This window comes from Apium graveolens, chromosome 10, assembly GCF_009905375.1.
Source record: "Apium graveolens cultivar Ventura chromosome 10, ASM990537v1, whole genome shotgun sequence".
In the NCBI taxonomy this organism is placed as follows: domain Eukaryota; kingdom Viridiplantae; phylum Streptophyta; class Magnoliopsida; order Apiales; family Apiaceae; genus Apium; species Apium graveolens.
This window is the reverse complement of record NC_133656.1, coordinates 205,521,794-205,545,743: the sequence shown is the minus strand read 5'-3', so window position 1 is coordinate 205,545,743 and position 23,950 is coordinate 205,521,794. Positions and strand designations below refer to the sequence as shown.

At 34.0% G+C, this 23,950-nt stretch overlaps 4 protein-coding genes across 4 annotated transcripts; 2 read left to right on the top strand and 2 right to left on the bottom strand.

Moving 5' to 3' along the window:
• Positions 1–620: 620 nt before the first annotated feature.
• On the bottom strand, positions 621–1,226 carry LOC141691703 (protein FAR1-RELATED SEQUENCE 5-like). Its single transcript, XM_074496463.1, has one exon. The coding sequence runs from the start codon at positions 1,224–1,226 to the stop codon at positions 621–623; it is 606 nt and encodes a 201-aa protein (XP_074352564.1).
• A 4,051-nt stretch (positions 1,227–5,277) lies between these two features.
• Positions 5,278–7,020, top strand: LOC141689371 (transcription factor bHLH87-like). Its single transcript, XM_074493646.1, has 2 exons — positions 5,278–5,822; positions 5,916–7,020. The coding sequence occupies exons 1-2, from the start codon at positions 5,617–5,619 to the stop codon at positions 6,370–6,372; spliced, it is 663 nt and encodes a 220-aa protein (XP_074349747.1). The 5' UTR covers positions 5,278–5,616; the 3' UTR covers positions 6,373–7,020.
• A 3,521-nt stretch (positions 7,021–10,541) lies between these two features.
• Positions 10,542–15,732, bottom strand: LOC141688901 (protein DCL homolog, chloroplastic-like). The gene is made up of 3 exons (XM_074493046.1): positions 15,246–15,732; positions 13,294–13,408; positions 10,542–10,995 (listed from the first exon to the last, which is right to left on the bottom strand). The coding sequence occupies exons 1-3, from the start codon at positions 15,569–15,571 to the stop codon at positions 10,819–10,821; spliced, it is 618 nt and encodes a 205-aa protein (XP_074349147.1). The 5' UTR covers positions 15,572–15,732; the 3' UTR covers positions 10,542–10,818.
• Positions 15,733–16,497: 765 nt separating this feature from the next.
• On the top strand, positions 16,498–19,977 carry LOC141693184 (glutamate receptor 2.7-like). Its single transcript, XM_074498203.1, has 4 exons — positions 16,498–16,770; positions 17,186–18,474; positions 18,600–18,918; positions 18,998–19,977. The coding sequence occupies exons 1-4, from the start codon at positions 16,518–16,520 to the stop codon at positions 19,864–19,866; spliced, it is 2,730 nt and encodes a 909-aa protein (XP_074354304.1). The 5' UTR covers positions 16,498–16,517; the 3' UTR covers positions 19,867–19,977.
• Positions 19,978–23,950: the final 3,973 nt, after the last annotated feature.

Here is a 23,950-nt window from a genome sequence, read left to right as displayed (position 1 = left end):
TTGTCAAGATAACGGATTATGTGTTTGCAAATCATCCCGGAATGTTCAAACTTCTTACACGAGCATTCAATTTTTTCGTACATGAAAACCGTCACTCGATATTTTCTTCTGCAATTCGCCGGCAGGGTAGCCTTCTCAACCAAATACAGTTTCGACATATAAGTTTCATTGTTTTTGACACTGTTCACGATTTAACATGTACTTTTCATAAGCTCCTTTTGAAAACGTTTGAACATTTCTTTCGTGTAGATTTTGGATGCATGCATTTCCAAGGACGAGTGCAAAACTAATCTCATTTCCAATTGTTCGGTGTCATAATCGGCTTTAACCTCCTTCAGATATTGTGTCTCCAAAGCCTTTTGGGAGTTCTCAATGAATTCCTTCAAACCGGTAGATGATTACACATATTCATCAAAAAAGGAATTTGTAGACTCGCTTTTTGAAGTTGTAGTCATGCCGGCGAAAAAATGTTGCTTCGTGTAAGCACCAATCCATTGAGTTCTAATAGCATACATGTCATTTAACCAAGTATGATCCTCAAGATCGTACTTCTCGACTAATTGCTCTCATCTACCTTCAAATTCTGTAGGTGTCAACGACTTGTACACACATGCATTAAACTATGTCTTGAACTCCGGATAATTTGTGTACAAATAAGACAACTTCTCGGGAAACTTACTACTTATATGCCATGTACAATATGTATGCTTTGTTTGTGGCATAGGCATGACCTCGGCAATGGCATTTCTCAATGCAATGTCTTGATCAGTAATAATTGTTCGAGGCGGTTTATTGTCGACGGCTTCCAACCATGTCCTCAAAACCCACTTATATGATGCCTCAGTCTCATCCCTTACAAGTGCAAATCCAAATAGTATATTTTGATAATGGTGGTTTACGCCCGTAATAGGTATGAAAGGCATACAATACCTATTTGTCCGATAAGTTGAATCGAACGTAATCACATCATCAAAATTCTTGTACGCGTTCATGGACCGAGGATCAACCCACACCAAACCCCGTACACGATTCTCATCATCTACATCCACCCGATAAAAGAAATTACCAAAACTATTTTCTTGTAGTTCTCGTAGCAAAAGTAATTCGCACTCCGCATCACCTGAATCAAATACTCGGCGCCGAATATCACGTATGACATTACGTACGTCTTGATTAGAAAAACCAAGATTTTCAACACCCCCCTTTGTCTCGCTAAGAAACTTCATTACTTTGCTCGTCTCAATTCCTGATTTGTTAAACAACTCAATCAATGATCGCCACCAACGTTAAATCTAACGGCGTCGCTCCTACCCTTCCACCTTTCGACAAATAAACAAACGGTATGATGGTTCATTTGTGTTTGTTCGCTTATGAGTATTCCTAATTATTATCTCGAATCCCTCTTTTCAACCATAATTCCTATAAAACGCTTATGCATCATCCAATGTATCGAAAATCTTGCCGACATAAGGCACAACATCGTTACTATTCTTAAATCCATGATTCTTTTTCTCAACATTTTTCTCATCTTTTACGTCATCAACATTTTCACCGTCAAAATTATCACCACCAACGTTATCATCAACATTATTACCGCCAACATTATCACCACCAACATTATCAAAATCAACATTATCACCACCAACATTATCAACATTATGACCACTAACATTATCAACACCAATATTATCACCACCAACATTATTCATATTATCACACTATCAAGATTTACAATATCTTCATCAACAAAGAACTTACGACGAGCTACGGGGTTTCATCTAACGGGGGTATAATAATCGTAATTATCATTTTCACTAGAAGAACTACAAGCTTTAAATAAAAAAGAAGCCATCAACAATCGAAAACTAACCTTTTGAGATCACTTTTGATGAATCAATAACCAAAAAATTTGAAATTGTTGAAAGTAAATTGTAAATTGTAAAATGAGGAAGAAGAAAGTAAATATTGAATCAAACAAACTGTCTTTGCTGGAGTGACCCATTAAATATAAACACCAACCAGCTTTTGGAGCCATTAAGGCAGAGTTCCTCCCGCAATCATGCATTGCGGAATAACACTGCAGCAATGAGTCAATGCGGGAGGACCCTGATTAAAAATGAATTTGTAAATATTTTTTCGAAATTATATTTTATTATATTTTATTTAATTTTTTAAACTAAAATATTTAAATTAAATATTAAATTTAAATTTTTTGAGTGAAAAAGTTATTTTTAATTATTTTTTCGAATAGTATTTTTGAATTTTTATTATTACGAAATTTTGTGAGTTTTATGTTTTTAAAAATTATCATATGAGTTATTTTAGTCAAAAAAATCATATTATCAATTTTAATAATAAAATTTATATTATTAATTTTATACTTTTTGGTGAATTCAAACTTAATTTTTGTGCAAATATTAAATCAATATCAATTTTTGTGTAAAATTGAATGGTCAAACGTTGGAGGGTTTGACCGACCCACCGCATTGGCTCATTGCTGAAGAATGGCTTGCCGCTTTGAAGCAATGTTGCAGTTGATCCTACTGCATTCTGTCATTGCGACAGACTAGTCAACAGTCCTACCCCTCAACTTCTGCAACATTTTTTTTTGTGCCTAAATTTAATTTTTGGTTTTTAAAATTCCGATTTTCAGCCTATAAATAGGGCTCTTGTAATCTCATTTCTTTTCATTCTACATTTCTCTCTTCGACATTCTTTTCTCGATTTTCCTAAAAATGGTTTTCTACTATGATTTTGACAATAACAAGGTAATTATCGATGATGTTGTTTACGACGGGCCCGAAAGAGAAGAAGACATGGAAATAGCTCTCCCCCGTATTCAAATGGCGCTTGAGCGCAAGAAAAAAAAGGAAAATGAGGCGAAGGCGGAAAAGTTGAAGAAAAAGAAGGACGACGATAAGGGTGATAAAGGCGGTTCTTCCAACACCGTTAAAGCTTGATCATTCTCGTCGGAATAAAATATTTAATTTTTTATGTATTTTGTATAAAAAAATATTTGAATGTACTCAATTTATATTTGAATGAAATAAATTATTTAATATTTTATTTTTCTTGTTCTTGTCCAATTTAATTTATCAATTTTTAATTTACAGTAAACAAATATAATGCTAAAAATTGAAAATGTGAAAAACTAAAAAAATGAAATTTTATCAAATTTTCGTTTCCTACAAAAAAATATAAAACAACTTAGCCGCCAAAATGTTAAACATTTCTTGGTAACGAACTATATAAAAATAACTCGGCCACCTGCCTCATTGTTTCATTGAGGCAGTCGCAATGAAACAATACGGCATGTGGCTCTTCAACCACCCGCCGCCGTATTTTACATATTTTGTGGTTGTGGTTAACACCTCCCGCATTGACACATTGCAGGAGGGACTTTTTATACCATTTTATTCGTATTTTTTTTTAAATGGAAAAATTGTATAGAAAAAATATTTAATTCAGTATAACTTCATTATACAGTACAAATGTGTTATTATACATAATTTTGAAATATTTAAAATTTAAATTAAAATAGTTTGATTAGAATTCACTCAAAAAAGTTTTAGACAAACAAGTTTGATTGTTTATTGATCGAAAGGTGTCGTCTTCCGATCATAGCAATACTCCATTCATACATTTCAGTTATCATCTGCGATTTTTTATGTTTTTCATTAAAACTAATATTTTAATTATTTTTCCGATTATATATCTAATTTAATTTTAAATTCTTAACTCATTATACAATTGATAATATAAATGGGAAGTAGTAATAAAATTAGAAAATATAGAACAAGTGGTTGTTAAAATTAATTATATAATTTTTTAAATCCGTTATTATCTGAAATAAATTAATTTATTAAAATATGATTTTTTGTTATTTAAAAAATTAAATCACTGCTTCATTGTTTCAGTGCGGGGTCGCAATGAAACAATGCGCCGGTACCTAGAGTATTGCTTCGTTACGGAATGTGGTGCGATGAAACAATGTGGTAGGTACTGCCGCAATGCCTCAATGCGGAAGGTGGTTACCATAACCACCCGGGGTTGTTGACCCAACCCATTATAAACAACCCAATCAAAAATCAACCCAATTAACCCATGATTTTGGATGGTTCGGTTTGGTCGACCGAATTTAGGGTTGAATTGGATCGGTTATAACGGGTTTAATAAGCCATGAGCAGCCCTAGTCATTTAATGCCCCATGAGATGCATACTAAACAGAATTTCTGTATTGACAAGGATTCTTGTGAAATTTCTGACTAGTCATGTGAAGTGGGCCTTAAGGTTCTTGGCTTGACATTGTAAATTATTAGGTAAACAAACTTAAACAAATGAAGTTCCATTCGGTAGTTGAAAGAAACTATGTAATTTGTTGGTAATCTTGTGGAGCAGTAATCAGCTTCCCTTCCCTACAGATAACATCACTTTCCTATTGATTCACCTGTTCATCATTTTTAATTTTATTCTTTTACATTTTTACGGTAGATGTTTAAATGAAAAATAACTCATTGCAAGGACCAAGGAGTACTGTAATACCCAGGCAAGCCATATGTATAGGTATTAAGGTGCTAAAGATCCAATTTGCGAAGAACAAACTGCTCATTTTTATTGTGGAAGAAAGGATCTAGTCTTTACTGGAGATATTTTACCTTTGTGTGGTTTTTAGGGAATTTACCCCCAGACTTTTGACTGATGCAGCTAATTTACACAAAAAAAAAAAGAGGAGGAAAAGAATAGTTAGTTACCCTCTTGCCCTGACGCCTGACGGCACAAGTCAAAGATATTTATTTTCTGAACCTGAATAATGCTCCAAAAAGTGACACTTGAGTTGAGTTCATGATGGTTTTGCTTCAGTTAAACATTATACAGATGTACAAAATTAAGTCAAGCTGAAAGATTAAGTAAAACATTGCGCTCATGGGTTGACCGATTAACCTGAACAGTTACTGGTAGCTAGAATCTACTGCAACCTATTAATATAGTAACTGATTGCTTTCTCGTTGTTTGATTAAGATGAAGCAGAAAGAGACATTCAACAAATGCAACCTTATCAAACAATGTTGCATTTTGTCGTACATGATAACCTAATAACTAATGAGGCCTCGATCGTGTTGAGGGAAAGCCCAAATCAAGATAACTCTGATCAACAACAGCCTGGGTGAGCATGCCCCCATGAGGGGTTTTTAGCCTGGGTAGCTAACATCCAAAATTCAACTAATATATCAATACTTGTAAAATTGACTATGTAAATGTAAATCCAAGAGGATAATAACCAATGGAATAGCAAATTTCTTAATCATATCATTTTTATGTATGTATACTTGATATTATTCATCCACTTGCTATATAAAGTCTATCTCTCTCTGCAATTGATAGACTGTTCACGTCACTGTTATATATATCTCCTATTCATTTTTCCTCTGGTTTAACCCTAATGTTTTCTTCTTTTATTCACTGCACCCTTCTGATACAACTCCCTAGTCTTCTCTCTATCTTTACCCTTTACCCATATCTCTTGCAGTACCAGTTTTTTAAGCTTATAGATACTCTGCACACCCTTCACCCTTTTCCCAGTACCACTACATATATAAAGGTGTGGTTTATTGGGCTATGGATTTTGATTTGTTGAAGTCTGCTCCTGAAGATGAAATAGATATGCTTATGATGATGCAGATGGACAAACTTTCCGACTTCCCTGCCGGATCCTATAGCGATATTGTCCCCGAAATTTCTCAAGGAAATACTGATATAATTAGACCCAACAGAATAAGTGCCCTGCAACAATATTTTGAAAATTCACCCCCTTCAATGAACAGGTCAGCGGACAATATTTCTTTCACAGCCTCTCCATCTGACAAACAACCTGTGGAGCATCATTTCCTAACAAACTCAAACATGGGTTCCTGCAGAAATGGAGAGGAGTTTCATAGTCAGGGGCAGAAGCAGAACTCGATGGTTGCAATGAGGGAGATGATATTCAGGATAGCTTCTATGCAGCCGATTCATATTGACCCTGAATCAGTGAAGCCACCGAAGAGGAGGAACGTGAAGATATCAAAAGACCCTCAGAGTATAGCTGCAAGACAGCGCAGAGAAAGGATTAGCGAGAAAATTAGAATACTGCAGAGACTTGTTCCGGGAGGGACAAAGATGGACACAGCCTCAATGTTAGATGAAGCAATTCACTATGTTAAGTTCTTGAAGAATCAGGTGCAAATGCTGGAAAGGGCGGCCGTCAATAGGCCAGCTCCGGAAATAGGGTTTCCAGTGCCAATGTCCAGTGGGAGTTTCATTTCTATGCAGCAGGCAACAAAAGGCTACCAATCATCAGGAGTAGAGAATGTTGAGCACTTTTCAGATGCTTAGTTGCAACACAAATAACTGAAAGACGTGGTAGTTCTTAGTGTAAATGCATGCTCTTACTGAGCCTGCTTGCGGGGTCTCTAAGAATTATATAGAGAGGTAGAAAGCTAGAGAGCCTCTATCAACTTGTTAAATACAGTAGTTTTTAAGTTTGGCAAGTTTTGAGTTGTTAGTTCGCAGTTGACATGGTGTTGCTGTGAAGCAATATAGTGTGCGTATTCCTTTTGTTAAAAATTCAGATGCTAATTAGGTAGCTGCTAAATTGAAGGGCTGTAATCGTTGTTTTGTAGTATATGCTTGTATTGGTAGAGTCTGTCGTTGCTGGGTTTAACAGAGACTCATAGATAGGAATTTTGTAAAATCACGAACCTGGCAACGGTCAGGGGAATCTAGTGACATGAAGAGGGAATAGATCTGCCGGAATAGTTGGGGTTGGTAGGAGTATGAACAACAGTATCATGGCAACAATGGGGTTGACCCTTTGAGGGATTAAAGGATCAGCTTGGGGCCAGGCCATTATGTATTGTGCCTTGGGGCCATAGGCATCATCCTAGATCTCCTCCCAAGGTGGTGGTCAAACTCCAATCTTGTCTTTCTGTGTAACTAGAAATGCATTTACAGCCAATTTCAATGTCAGCTCAGTCTTCATCATTCACAATTCACAAATATTGTGATATCAGAACACATTATTAACCTTATTCATGCAAGCTTCTCACCATAACACTAGTTAACCAAGATTTTAATATAGGAGTGACATGATAATATTTAGGGTCAGATTCAAGTTACTTGGTATTAAATTAAAATCTCCAAAAACTGGACATATAGGAAGGACCGGAGCTCACTCTGGTCCCCTAGTTATGTTATACAAAATATTTACTCTCATTTTCTTTAATGTTCTGCAACTTCATTTCATTTATATTCCATTTGCAACGGAACACAAGTTTAAGTTACAAATATGTTCCAACTAGATAGAAATCCCCATCACAATTCACACATTACAATTGCCAAGGCAGAATAGAATAATTGATGCATTGCATGACAAGTCCACGTGAATGACTGACGATGCTTGTTCATAATTCCACTAAACTATCGACGCTGTCACCCGCCATTGCTCGCCACGTCAAACTATTTTACCTGCTCATTTTTTCTTCCTACGTGGCATTACACGTCACATTATCTCATCTAGTCACTTACTTTCTTAAGCCATTTCTCTTAATTTTTCTAGTCACTTAATTAGTGTTCAAGATTCACACCCCCACAGTCAAGCTTTCTACTACTCATACTAATTTAATCCGTAAAATGCTAAATCCTTAACTATGATACCCGTCGAAAGTTTAAGTATCAGTGAAAATTAATGCGTGCATAAGTATTTATATCTTCATATAACTAATCTTTTGCACATAAATAGTGTATTTCAATGTCAGGCATTATCTGTAAACTTGAGAATTGAGAAATGTTGGCTACCTAAGAAATTTCAGGATCATCCCTACTTATAATACATAGTTGTACATTCTGCGGTATGTATTTGTTAGCCTTGAATATTTGGATTATACAAGGAAATCTCACAGTAATCTTCAATAATCTATGCCAAACGGAGATAATTAGCAGAAAACAGTAAACAGACAAATTGCAATGATTAACAGACAATGCATGTGTGCAAATGATAGGTAGATGCTACTTATTCTCTCTTAGCCATCGTGTATCCTGATCTACAGCTTTAGTTTAATTTGTTTGCGTTAGTACGTTACATACTTATTTAAACTAAACACAACAAATATACACAGAAAGTGAGCTGTTGGATTGCTGATAAAAATGACAATGAGCAATGAGAATGAAGCTAATGAAAATCAGAGAAGATGTGGATAGGAATCATACAGAATGTCATGAGTAATCAATCATATAAGAAATGAGTCAATCTCTCAATCAAAATGCATTACTCATTCCAATCATTGAAACCCCAGACACCTATACACGAGAAAGGCATTCTGATCTGGATTAACTTATATTAAAATCAAAATCCCCTATATAGGCAACATCATTTCTTATTATTTGGTAGAAAAATGACACAGCCTACTAAACTACAATTGCTGCTATGGACTCGTCTGCTAAATAAAACACCGTCCATGTATACATATACAAAATATATGAGGACGATAGTTGCTTGATTAAATTAAACAACCCATGTTTCATGTAGGGTAAAGGAGAGAAAGAGATAGACAACATTAAGGGTAGGTTGCATCCTTAGGACGGTTCCTAAGAGTGTAGTGCTTGTGTATCTAGGATCATGCTTCACTAAAAGCCATGAATGATACCTCCCCCATCCCCATCTCAATCTCTAACCAACTCAAATGTAATCTATGAGAGGATGGAGACACACAAACAAAAATATTCAAAATCTATGCTGCTATCTCATCGACATGTGTATATACATGAATATGTAGCTACTCTCTATGCATGTATGAGATAATAGAGGTCAAACCTTTCATAAAAATTCCCATGTGAGACTTGCTGTAAGGTGTCAACAGCCTGTCGTGTACATATAAGACCATCTATACATATATAACCTCTATATGACTTCTTTGAAAACTGTCGATTATATCTTATATTTTCTAGTTTTCTAATTTTTTAATTTAAAGAACAGATTTGCAATTATTTTTAATATCACTTATTACTTGCCAAAAGAACATATATAGAAACAATATGATATAGTAATAATTATACATAAATGGAAGTATAGGTTTTTCTTTACATAAACTTTAAACCACTCATATAAGGAGAAATACAGGAAATATACCCTGAATTACTTTAATCCTCCAAGTACACTGCATTCTTTTTTTGTTTATGATATACTTCTACAGTTCTACTACATCCATGATCTGCATTTAGGTGCAAATCATTGGACTAATTTTCCTTATATTAATCCTTGTACTCCTCTTTTTAATCTTTGGGTTTTAGAATAGAAAAATAAGCACAGTCTTTAGTATATAAACTACTTCACACAATTAACAAAGAAAGTCACTGAATTAATATTTCTAGCAGATGCATGAAGCACTTGTACAATATACAATAACATAGTACCCTGCACTGTTATCATGAACTAGTATTATAACCTATGCCAGCTTCCTATTAAAAAGAGGAATTCCCGTATCATACAAACTAAATTATGGCTTTTACCATGTTCATTTATCTCTTACATGCTAAATCAATAAAACGATTGGTAACATAGTACCCTGCAGTATTCTAATGAACTAGTAAAACCTAAGCTAGCTTCCTATAAAGAAGAGGAATTCCCGAACCACGCAAAATAAACCTATGGCTTTTATAATGTTCATTTATCTCTTACATGAACAAGAGAATGATCACTTAAATAAAACTATAGTGGAAATCTTGCCAATGTTTGTTTCTCATAAGTCATAATTGATGAGATACAAACCAAAGCTCTGTTCGGTTAGGAAGAATCTAATGAAACTGAGAGCAAAATTAAAAGAGTGAAAGAAATGATGTGTGAGAGACTGGTGGAGAAAAGGAGTATGGGTATTTTATGATGAGGTTTTTGTAGCAATGGACGAGAAGTAGAAATTAGCTATCCCCAAATTTGCGGGATTGGTCTCTCGTATAAAATGTGTATAAATGATACAGAGTAAGGAACCAAAATCATAAATATACACCCTACAGAATAGTAAAAATACATTCAATTCTCATAAATTCATTCCTTTCGACCAAACAGAAAATGCTGTAACTTCCTGCCTTCCTCAAAGTTTTAATGAAGAGAAAAATTACAAAAATGGAATATCAATATTTATTCAATATATAATGTGGAGTAATCCGTTGTTTTCTGGTAGATGCAAATTTCGGAACATATTTAAATTAGATGCAAGAACAGAGTCATTCCTCATCCGTCCATCTACAATAAAGTTACCACGCTTGACGCAAAACTCTCGTCGGACAACTACATTATTTTTGCTCAAAAATCTTCTTCCCTAAGTAGTAAAATAGAATCTTTTCATTTAGCAAAAAAAAAAAAAATAGAATCTTTTCTACCCTACACTTATTTTAAACCAATTAACCTTGGACTCTTGCACAGGGGAATACTAGCTTCTCAACTTCATTTAAAAATTTACAGGGGATATTAATAGAAAACACACCTCAGTAATCTTCCATAAGAATCAGACTCAAAAAATAATAAATTCAACTCAAGTAGAGATTCTAATCGAATCCTTGTAACACTCCTTATAAAGCTAAACCTGAGAAATACATCAGGAGCTGATAAGCTAGCAATTCATGTAAATGACAGATTTAGTTATCTTCATTCCGATATCCTATGTATAGAATTCCCAAATTTCATCTTCTAATTGAGATGCTTGCACAAAAGAAAATATAATGGTACACATATAAATATGTGCAAGGAAACACAGGAATAAATTAGCAAACTTAAAAATGTAAACCTGTTCAATCAATACGTCTACCCCGCCGAAAATGCCTAGGAATAAAGCTGTCAGCATACAGTGGATATTTTTTCCTGATCAACCCTTCTAAGCATTTCCAGTAAGAAAAGTCTACCAGTTCACCATCCTTCCGGACTATGAACAAACAACGTGATCTTTCAAAATCAGGATGATAGCCAATCTGTCAACCAAAAGAAGATCAACACCACAAACACTCAGCATTAATCATACAAATAAGTTGAATAATTATCAAGATTAATTATTTGTCGCTGAATTTCGGTGATGATTGTAGATTAGTATTATTTTTAGATATTACATAGGAAGATTGCTTAGGTTGTTCGCAGAAAGCTAAAAACCAGTATCTGCAATATCTTATTACAAGACAACAAATGATCACCTGCAATTATATTCAAATTCATATATGGAACCCTATTTAATTTTTGACAGTAAGAATGTGCCAACTACACTCGAATCATGACCTAAAATCCATTACTGATAGCCTTTCACTGATGGGTCATTTTTGACATTGATCTTACCTCTATTAATGTGCTGTTCATTTGCGTGTTTTAAGGTTTGTGGAAGACAAATTCCAATGGATAATTTCTATCCACTTTCCATATTATTATCTGCAAGTAATTTACTCCTATTGTACCATATAATTTAATAGATTAAAATGACCAGATGAGAAACTCACAGACCAGACATGACAAATATTTCCTCAACTAATATGCCATTGAAATGAGAAAGAGACTACACTTAGACATGCAGGAAAAAAATAAAAAAAAATAGAAGGGGGTTCAGGAGGTAAGGGAAGAAGGGAGGCAACAGTATGCATTTCAATGGAACTGCTTGTTCAGTTAAATACTTCTAAAATTTATTTTATTAATGCTACTATTTTTTATTATGGTGATCGCGACCAAATCAACTAGCGCTTTTAAACTACTTGGAGAGTTGCTTTTTAAACAATAGATGAACTCTCTGTGAGATCTGAATCACCTTCAATCTTATCTCAATCATTTTTTTCCACATCTCTGCTACGCTGCGTACAAGTTCTTTTGCCAAAGTTTTATTAAGACAACTTCAGATGACATATTGGCAATTGCAATTTGCAGTCATATAACAATTGTTCTTGGATTAGATCAGCTGTGTACATATATGAGGCGTGGAAATCGCCATGGATTAGGCTTTGTTGTATCTTAAGAGGAACTTCTTCCGTAATGTATTTCAGTATTTGAAGTATGACATCTAATGCTTTATATAATTTCCACAGGGAAGCCTTATGAGAATGATTTTTTAAGTATAAAGTGTCAAGCCACACAGCGCCACAATAGGTTCCACTGCAACATAGGTAATATTACGCAGAGACTTTACCACCTTCTGTCAATCTATGGTGATAAACTTAATAAATCAGAAAAAGAGCAACTCCAACAAGAGTCAAGAGGTGCCAACGCCAGGTGGCATGACATGGCATGGCACCCTTGTTAGCACTCTATTTGAGTTGTTGGGATGTCAATGGGGGTGCTAGGTGAGGTGGCTAATATGCTAACTTGGGATGCCAAGGTGGCTAATATGCTAACTTGGGATGCCAAAAGTTGGCATCCCATAAAGTAGTGGACCGACCTAAATCTGTGGGTCCAATCCCAAGTAAAATATTAAGTTGGCATCTTTTGTAGGGGTCCTAACCATTCAAGCATTTTTTTAAAGAAGGGTGCCAAAATGATGTGTATGAGAGAGAAAAATAAAATAATTTTTTTATGATGTTGGAAAATTGGCAGCCCTTGAAGAGTGCCAACCATTAGAGTTGCTCTAAGTAAAATCTGATATGATCAATATCGGTTCTTCCATTCAAATACCTAGAGTATTTACCATATCTGTATAGTAGTAGAAAACTGATTTTCATCTAATTCTACAAGGTTTAAGTCGATTATGAAGCTCTACAAAGTGTTCTCCCTCCGTCCCATATTTCTTGTCTTGTCTGATTTTTTGTGGTCAAATTCACCAAACTTTGACTAAAACATACATATTATCCTTTTATAATTTTTAAAATCCGAAAATATATAAATTAAAGTAGGTTGGAAGGGGTACTTTCAAACAATATAATGATTCTGTTTACTATATATGATGTGTAATATATGATCAAAGTTTTATCAGTTGGACCACAAAAACTCAAACAAGACAAAAAAAAAATCGGAGGGAGTAAAAAACAAAATTGTCTTGCATGTGACGGCTTAGCCGAAATTAAGCTGAATACTATAACTTGGATTGATCAAATACACTCACCAAGTAGCTACATCTTGGCCAGTTCAAATATTAAATCTAATCGAATCTTTAAGTTTTGATTTCAACAAATGAAACTGTGTGTGCATGTGTAAGTGAGCTAGATATATATATATAGAGAGAGAGAGAGAGAGAAAGAGAGAGAGAGAGAGGGAGGGAGGGAGGGAGAGAGAGAGAGAGAGAGAGAGAGAGAGAGAGAGACCGTAATGTAATCAACACCACTTCCAATCTTCTTCTCACACTCTGGATGGTACGCAAGCAGCCTCTCTAGGATAGTTTTCTCATGCTCTGGGCTTAACTGATCACCACTTTCATATCTGCCACAACAAAAACCCGTGTGCAAACATTGAAAGTTAAGACCACACCACAACTATGTATAGCCCTAAGCATAAAAATGTTTGTCTTCAGTAATTAGGAGCTATCTGAGCAGTGATTCCAGCATCTTTATGACTATCATGCTTGACAATCACATTACATATTATACCATCTTTGTTAGTAAACAACTTTATGTGTGGTGTGCTAATTGAAATCCAAAGGGTAAGAGCAAGACAAGAAGAAAAGGAGAATGATTAAAGACAACAAATATATCCACCGAGTCGATGGATTTTTAATTTCCTAGCTAGTTTGATCAGGGTAAAATATAATATAAAGTAGTGTTAACTTACAAGTAACCTAAAGATAGTGAAACATAAATAAATCTACATAAGTAGCTAAAACAGAAACACCGGGAAAGTCAGAATACACTCTTGATGCATACACACACTAATAAAGAAACCAAACACAGTCTCCAATATCACATTAGAAATCCCTACTTCCACCAATGACACACCATATTGTTACTTTCATTACATTCGTGAAAACCGTATACATTAGTGAAGCCTTTGCCACAAGCATATTGTCCTCTTCCCCAATATCATTTCATTCACATGAAAATCCTTCTCTCCGCGGTGAACATATGTAGTTGATCAGTATCTACTCTTCATCTACTTAATCAATTGTTGGTCTGATCATTTATACAGTACCCACATATTTAACATCAAACAACCTTGTTATCATTCTTTAATGTGACTCCCATATCAGGCTCATTTTGTTCACCGATTATTCATAGTACTGATGTCTGATCGCTCACTCTTCAGTCTCATGCCGAATTTACATTTGCATAATACCTTAACAAACAATATTACTTCTTCCTTTCATCTCTATTTCTCTGACTTACATGCTCATCTAACATTTTTTTTCCTAATTAGCATTAACGATAACAAGCATCATAGGTATTCTTTCTAAACCCCAGTCATTTCAATAAATACATAGTGCCTACATCTCTTCTTGTCACACAATCAACTTTACCATTCACATTTTATATATAATATCTCACTTCAGTTTTAAATTAAAACTCATTTCTCCATATCACCAAATTAGCTTTAATTAGAAAACTATGATATCAAATTGAGATTAGTGGATAAAGAAAAGCATACTCATCACAAACTAATATAAGTCTAAAAGACCAATTTAAAGAAGAGAAAAAGTGGAACAAAAAGAACATACTAGACGGGTGACATAAACAGATTGCAAATCCTCCACCTTGATCCTATGGGATAAACAATTGTAGAACCATGACCTAGTCATGGGAAGGGGTTTCCCTTGATTCTCAATATTTTGTATTTTTATTTTCCTTGTACCAAGTGTCCTACAATTACTTTAACATTTTCATTGTATCATTCGTTAAGTTCTTAATTTTAACTCCATATAGCAGTACCATATCACCCTATGCAAAGTTTCTCTCAACTTGCCCAAGTTACACAAGAATTCACTACCACACAACTCTCATGACCATGCCACTTTTACTATCCCCCTCAGACCAAACTTATGTTTTAAGTGTTGCAGACTTGCAGTTAACCAGAATCAACTTGAATCACATAACACTTAACATTAGTGCTTTAAGTAGACTGTTTCGTAAAGACCCCGGCTTTTAAAGAGCAAAGCATTAAATTTGAGTTCCCAAATAGCTAATAGCATTACATCATTCTGCTAAACAAAACTAAAACTGAACTTAAACAAACACAATTTAGTAAAATTCAAATACCAACACAAAAAATGCCACATTGAGGCTCTCATCCGCTGAACTAAACCTCGAAAACAAGGATAAAAACTTACTTGCCAGAGTGTAGAACCATCCTAACAAACCCAACAAGAGGAACAGTATCTTCCAAAATCTTGTCTTCCCAATCAACAATTTCCTCTTCTTGTTTACTCTCCTCCTCCTCCTCATCATCATCATCAAAATCTCTACCAGCTGGCTTTCGCAACAAATCGGAACCATAAGAATCTTCATTACTAGTTGTAGCTTTGAGGGCATTAAAACGGGGTGAATTACAAGGTAAAGAAAGGGTTATAGAAGCAGAAGAATAAGAGGATAAGTTTGTAAAGATGGGTTTTTTATCAAGATGAAGTCTTTGGAGTGACACACAACAATAAGCCATTATGTTCAACTACAACAACAAGTACAATTTATGAGATTTTGGTGGTGCTTATATATGTACTGTGTGTATCATTTCTAATCTATCTTTTCTCAATTTCTCACCATTTTCCTGCTGCTAATCATGCCTTTCAAAAGCTCACACTCACACTCAGATGATAGATAGAATTGGAATTTGGAACTAATTTTTCCAAATAATTGTTTTAATTATTTTTAAAAAGTTTGTTAGGGTCAAAATAATGTAAAAACATATAAAAAGATAAATATATATATATATATAAATGACCGAAAATATTAATATATATATTTTTTTAAAATTTAATATCTTCTGAAAATATTTGTAAAATTAAGATTGTAACTTGTAAGCCAAGCCCTCGAAAATTTTTGTATTTATTTTTGAAAAAATAATTATATTTGCTTTTCTAGTAGAATTACATTTGATTGTAAACTCGTTTTTTTGTAAAATTAGTTAAAAACATTATATTTTTGTAAAATTAAATATATAAAACATATTTTTTAATAAAGAAACATCTTTTTTAAAAACCTTGTAAACTTATTTTTATGTTTTTATGTTAAAATGTGTTTTTGGCTAATTCATTTCTCACTTCAAAATGCATATTTTTATGAAATTACAAAGTATTAGAGAATGAGTTGATGAGAGGATCTGTCCATAATAAATTATAAGAAATATTGAGGTGAGTTGATGAGCTTTTGATTCCAAAAAGCTGAAGATATTAAAATATATACTAACAAAAGTTGATAGGAGGGATTACTCGGTCAAGTAGCGAAGAAGAAGAAGAAGAAAGTAAGAGATTATAAAACAATAGATCACAAAATCTAAAGTCAATTCCAGAATGGAACATCACTACCTACATTATGTACTAGTTCATATATTAAAGTCACCCTTTTCATTTTCATCCAAGATGTCTTTCTTATATTTTTCATGCTTCATGTGCTTTCTCTTGTTGACAAAATCAACCACCGGAGTAACAAGTAACATGAAAGTGGATCATAATTGCTCAATGAACAACCATTTGATCCTTGGAGGCATAGGTGGTGTGCTTGATCTGAGCTCTCGGGTAGGTAAAGACCAAAAAATAGCTATGGAGCTGGCTGTCCAAGATTTTTATATCTCAACTTGCTATAACCTGCCTATCTATCTTAGTGATTTGCGCGGAAACTCTGGCCACACTGCCTCTCAAGGTAATGTAACTGGCTGGCTTATACATGCATACCTGAACTTCAGTTGTTCTAGATTAGTTCATATGAATATGCTGTAACACATGATATCATGTAGTCTAGACCTTCATGTGCATCAATTCTTTCGCGTAACATGGGTTCATCCTTAATTCAGCATCATAATCTAGAATGTGATGATTTTTCCCAATGTTTGAGTTTCTTAGTAACTAAATTATGTTATTCGACTAACACACACGGTTTAAAAATTCAAAACAAGTATTGTTGACTTTATGATTAAGACCTGAGGGAATATTCAAAGTTCTCTTTTGCTGGATAAAATTTTCAATTAATTTGAGGCTTAAATTGGGATCAATTGACTTCATGCAATATTAGAGAAGTGCTATAGCTTAAATATGATTTATTATTTATATTTTTGCAGTGATGAAACTTGTTGAAGAAAAACAAGTTCAGGCGATAATGGGAATATTGACGTTGGAAGAAGCTTCCCTAGTCTCAGGATTCAACAATGGCACCACTGTTATTTCTCTGGCTCCAACTGCCATTTCCCCACTTCAGTCAGCAGTGCCTCCGCTTTTCATACATATGAGCCATGATATTCGAATCCATGTGAAATGCATTGCAGCATTAGTAGGACACTTTCGGTGGAGAAAGTTGACAACTATTTATGAGCAGAGGAATACTTTCTCCACTGAAACTGATTTTATGATCACAGAACTCTCCGAGTCTCTTCAGTATGTTGATTCAACCATCGAACATCACTATACTTTTCCTCCTATATCTTCTCTTGATAATCCGACCACCTTTATTAGCAATGAGCTAGTGAAGCTGAAAAGCCTTAACAATAGGGTCTTTGTCATACTTAAGTCTTCATTACAGTTTGCTACCCTGCTTTTTGAGAGAGCAAACCAAATGGGAATGATGGGAAATGGCTATGTTTGGATTATTTCAGATGATATTTCCAGTCTACTCGATTCAATAGGACAGCCAGTGATATCTAACATGCAAGGTGTGATTGGTTTCAAATCAAACTTTGTGGACACTGGTGATTCTTTTGAGGCTTTTAAGCTTAGGTTCCGAGTGAAGTACATATCAGAGTACCCTGAAGAAGAGCATCTAAATCCTAGCATCAATGCATTACGTGCATATGACGCAACTTGGATGATTGCCAAGGCCATGTCAACTTCAGAAGGAAGGAACAAGTCAAAAATCTTGTTTGAGAACATCTTATCTAGCAATTTTATAGGCCTTAGTGGAAAAATAAGCTTCAACAACGGGAATCTAAAAGAATCACCAACATTCCAAGTTATGAATGTGATCGGTAAAAGCTATAGAGAGATAGCAATCTGGTCACCCGAGTTTGGTTTCTCAGTTAATTCTAAAGAGGGGGAAGGAAGGAAGATGAGAATTGGAAATGAATTAGCGGGAGAATTAGGTTCAGTTTATTGGCCTGGTGGGGCACAGTCAGTTCCACGAGGATGGCGTTTAGGTAACAAAGAGAAACCAATGAAGATAGGAGTTCCTGCTAGGGGTGCTTTTAATCAGTTTGTAAATGTGAGGTATGATCAGAATCACAATGAGATGAACGTGGCTGGATTTTCAATTGAAGTATTTGAAGCTGCAGTTAGACAACTTGCCTACAACTTCTCATATGTATTTGTTCCCTACTATGGCTCATATGATGAAATGGTGGCTGATGTTTATAACCAGGTAATTTTTAAGAAGGTTTTTTTTTTTATGTAGCTAGTTAAATTAGCATTCCATCAAATAACATGTATGTCAAATGCTGTTTTTTGCAATTTAGTCATGTCTGATGAACTTGTTTTGTGATCAAGAGCTTGGATGCAGCTGTTGGTGATACAGAAATAATGGCAGATCGATACAAAATTGCAGAATTTTCACAACCATATATGGAATCTGGACTCGTCATGGTAGTGACTGTCAGACCAGATTCCACAAATGAAAGTTTCATGTTCTTGAGGGCCTTTACTATGAAAATGTGGCTTCTGATGGCGGTAATGAGCTTATATACAGGATTTGTTGTCTGGTTGACTGAAAATGTTGAAAGCAATCCAGATTTTGAAAGCTCGTCAGTATATCACCATGTGGGAAAAATGCTTTGGTTCTCTGTCACAGTTCTATCCTTTGCACAAAGTTGGTATTTGCATTGTGAATAACAACTCTTCATTCAATTCAAATACTTAGTTTCTAATTCATTAAAAAAACGTTGCAGGAGAATCAATTAAAAGCAATTTGTCTCGATTTGTGTTGGCGACATGGTTATTTGTAGTTGTCGTGGTGACAGTATGTTTCACTGCAAGTCTTACTTCCATTATCACTGTCCAGAGAATCCAAGCATCTCCTGTTAGTATTGAATACCTCCAGAGGACTAATGCAGCTGTGGGATGTAATGGAAACTCTTTCATCGTTCAATACTTAATCAACGTTCTAGATTTCAAGGCAGAGAATATTAAAAAGATCAATTCGATCAAGGACTACCCAGAAGCCTTTGAAAAGGGAGAAATTCAAGCAGCTTACTTTGTCGCTCCTCACGCAAAAGTCTTCCTTGCAAAATATTGCCAAGGCTATACCACAGCTGGGCCTAGCTACAAACTTGGCGGCTTTGGATTTGTTTTTCGCAAGGGTTCACCTTTAGTTAATGACATTTCAGAGGCAATTCTCAAAGTGTCGGAAAGTGGAAAGATACTTGAATTGGAGAAACATATGCTTTCTTTTTCAAATTGCAACTCATCATCAATTGGTATATCCTCGGGTGATACAAGTTTAGGCCCGGAGCCTTTCTCTGGCCTATTAATAATATCAGGTTGCATATCTGCTGCGGCATTTCTGATCTCAATTGCTCGTCTTCTTACCATGCGTCCTCTAATCTTGAGGTTTGCGCTAGGAACACTATTAAGGAGAAGAGTTGGTAGATGGACCTCATCAATTCTCAGTCGTCGAAGCGACACAACATTTACATCTCAATCCTCTGAAAGAGCAGATAACACAACCCCTGAAATGCAACAAAACTCAATAGCCATAGAATTAGCAGCCTCGAACCAAACATTAGATATTAATAACGTTCAGCAGCAGAGTGTTTGAATGTGTTCAAGTTGTGCACTTGATGTTATCACAATACAAGTTGTATAACTAGACTAGATGTATTTAGAGTAACTAGTACTAGTTGTTCTTAAAGGGTTGGGTAAGTTTTGTTGGAGCGCTTGATGTAAATAGAGTACCACTTTGTTCAACGGTTTATGCGTACATAATAATTATGTGCATGCACATGTTTAGCTCATTTTAGAGTATTTGTCAGGTCACTAAACTAACAACCCAGCCAACCTTGGAACAAGATGCTGATGACTATTATCTATCTACAACTTCACAACCAGGCACAGCCAAAAACTCAGTTTCTTTTAAAACCCCAATTTTTTGAAGTTATTTTGTTCAATTTTTTATTTTATTAAACCTATTAGAATAGTAATTCATATTCAAAAAATATTATAATGAATTACATATATGGTTTATATCAAAATTCAAAACAAATAGGAATTTTAGAACTTGAGAAGACAGAATAATATCTTGAAAGGTTACAAGTTACACAGTTAGCAGTGCTGGAAATGTGACTAATTGGGCCTTATTTTGGTTCGAGTCAGAGTTCGTTTTTGGGTTGAGTCTGAGTTGAGCTTTACATCAAGGCGGTCTCCTTTCTGTTGAGCCAGTAAATTAGCTTCAAAATCTCAAGTTCTCTGTTTGAGCTCCAGCCCAAATATCACTTAAAGTCACACAGGATTGCTACACATTTTTTTGAGACTTTTATTAGAAATGTAAATATTTTTATTCATCCATTTGTTTTTTTTTAAATAACTTAAATTCTGATAAAAATGCAATTTTGGAAAATAAATTTGGTGATTCAATATCCAGTTTGAAAAATGTTTTATATTATGAAAAGTGTAGGTTATCTTCAGGAAACTTATGACAATTCTTAAAGAAAAAAAATTATTCAAACTAGAAAAATATTAATTTTCTCTGAAATCAAGTAAATCTAGGAAAATGTTGTTCAAAAATCAAAATATTTAAAATTTTATTTTATTCAAACTAAACAAAGGAAAAATGTAGGCAAATATTTATGTGTCTCATATGTAAGGGTGTCGGATTGTTTCTTAATAAACAGGTAATGTAAATCAGTAAATGTGCCAAAACAATGTCTTGTCTTTGGTTTTGGTTGGGTGAATGAAATGTAACTCATGAAATTAAAGAGAAATAATGAGGATTAGAGGGAAAATTTATAAAAAAATGTTGTAAAGTTGTTATGCCAGAAAAATTGTGAAGAAAGTTCAAGAATTAAAATTTTAAATATTTTAACTACTACATAATTTAATTTTTCAAAAAAAAACTATTTCATGATTTAAATCTTATTACATTCTCCCGTACAATATCCAAAATCTCACAAGTCCTATAAATTATAATATGACTTATTGTATTATTCAAAAAAACAATATTGTGTCCATGTGACTCAACCCCCGGTGGCCAGGTCACTCGGTCACCCAGCAGGCAGAGCTCTAAAATGCATCGCCCCGCCATTGAGCTATAACCTGTATACACAATTTTCATTAGATGTTTTTGAGGGACAAAAAAGTCACATAATAGCATTTTATATTTTAGGCATTCTCGAGAATAAGGGTCATAATTATTCACAAAGTGAGCAAAATTTTTGGGAGTTGTGTATCGTTGAAGAGGAGATAATAACATAGAGAGTAAGATAAAAAAACCATCTATATCATCTCCCTCCAACTTGCTCTGATTCTATGACCCATCATTAGGGAGTGTGTGTTAGTTTTCATAAATCATACAGTACTCTCTATTCAATTCCCTTTTGATTAATAGTGGTTTGCATGCATGCAAACATATAAATCGTCCTGAAATCGACCTCTCTAAAAGCAGCTATATATAGAGCATAAATTGATCAGTCAAGGTTAGCCTCAACTAACGAATAAAATAGCTGGGAACAAGACTTGATCGACTGCTATGTTTAACTATTTCAAAGCCAACCGCCCATGCACTTCTTTACATGAGCTGTAAATTGAATCTCAATTTATCAGATTCCTCCTAATTATATATGTATACGTAGTCTACAATTTCACCATATCATCATCACTTTCCCATCCAAATATCTTTCCATCCCTTTAATAATTCATATTCAGTATCACCTTTTAAAGATCCCCCCCCCCCCCTCCAGCTGTAATTTACAGTGTGAATGGCAGCCACAGATTAAGGCCTTGAGACTCTGTGGGAGTTGAGAAAAATGTTGCACAAAGTATTATTGAGAAAGTATCGTGTGTATATGTACATGAACACACATATGGTCCCTGGAGATCTTTTTAAAGTTAAATCCCTGCTGCTGCTTATATCTTTTATCTCTCATCAACTTCATTTCTTCTGATTGTATGCATATTAATTTATGTTAATTTATCTGCACGCATGCCCAGATAAGACTACTCAAAATCTTTTTTATATATAATAATATTCTCACGTTATGTTGATCGGGTGATATCGACGGAAAATGACTGATTGAATGATCTTGAACCGCGAACGAACATATTCTTTTCCTTTATACTTCAATAATATAAAAATGAACATAGTAGCTAGATATTTTTAAAGTTACTATTCTTTTACTATGATTCCAAGCATGAAACATCATTGTTACCTTCTTCTTTTTTTTCCCTAAATAACCCGCATCCGCTACCGCATTTAAGCGATAGGAGGCATAATCATAAATTTTTCTCCCGTGGGATTTGAACCTGTGACCAAGATGATAGTTTTCCTCTCTTTAACCAACTGAGTCAACCCTTGCGGGCTCCATTGTTACCTTATTACTCAATTGTCGCAGTCTCGCATAAGATCAATTTTTTAGAAAAAGTTAAGATGTTCAAAAAAATTACTAATCAAACCTTACTGTAAAAACAGTTCATGACATTATATATCTATACTATTATATTAAAAACTAAACATTAAAAATTTGGCTGTTATTTGTTCGTAGTTCTATTATATTTAAAATATGACACTTAATATTATATTTAAAATAAGACACCTAAGATTACTCAACTATCAATTTTATTATATTTAAAATAGGACACTTATATTATGACACTTAATAGGTAGTTGATTGGTCGATACTTGTTGAAATTATTTAATTACCCTTACTTAATTGTTCTAATTCTAATTATTGGGTCGATCAATTCTAATTCTAATTGATATTGAAATTAATTTTCTCTATTATTTTACCAATTTCAAATTTATTTTATATCGAACTCTATTTCACTATAATTTATATTAAATTCAACTTCTTCTACCAATATAAATTTTAATTCATATTGAGTTCTATATCATTCTAATTTGTTACTTCGGACTTAATTAAATTTATAAAAACTAAATATAATTCTAAATATTTGGTTGATATATAATGTGGCTCGGATTAAGATAAAATAATAATACTATCAATCCTCATAAAAAAATTATATTAATGAAGTTGGATAAACAAAATAATATATTTTATTTATCCAGGATAAAAAAAATACATTATACAATTGATTCAGACTAACACAAAACTTCTGATCAACAAAAAAACATATATGTATATTAATTATTCAATCTAAAATAAAATTATCTTATTGATCCGGAATTTAAAAAATAAAATTAAACTAAAAATAATTAATTTAATTTGGTCAGTGTATTGGGCATCGGGCTAAAATAAAATAATGTAAATCACTGATCCGAGATAAATTAAATTAATATTAGAACAAGTATAATTTGTATCCTATTCATGTGAAATAAAAAATTAACGAAAGAATGCCCAAAATACACCACTTTCCAGCTTCAAGTGCCCAAAATACCCACCGGCGGGAAAACTGCACAAAATACCCACTGAATACACATGTTACAAATGCATATTCTATTTTTTAAAAAAATACAAAGAATACGCATGTGAGATATGCGTATTCTATGAGTGAATATGCATGTCTCACATGCGTATTCTTTTACTTTTTTAAAAAAATAGAATACGCATGATGGTAATGCGTATTCAATGGATATTTTGGGCGGTTTTCCCGTCGGTGGGTATTTTGGGCAAATATCCCCAAATTGTGGGTATTTTGGGTTTTCACCTGAAATTAATAGTAGTAAAATG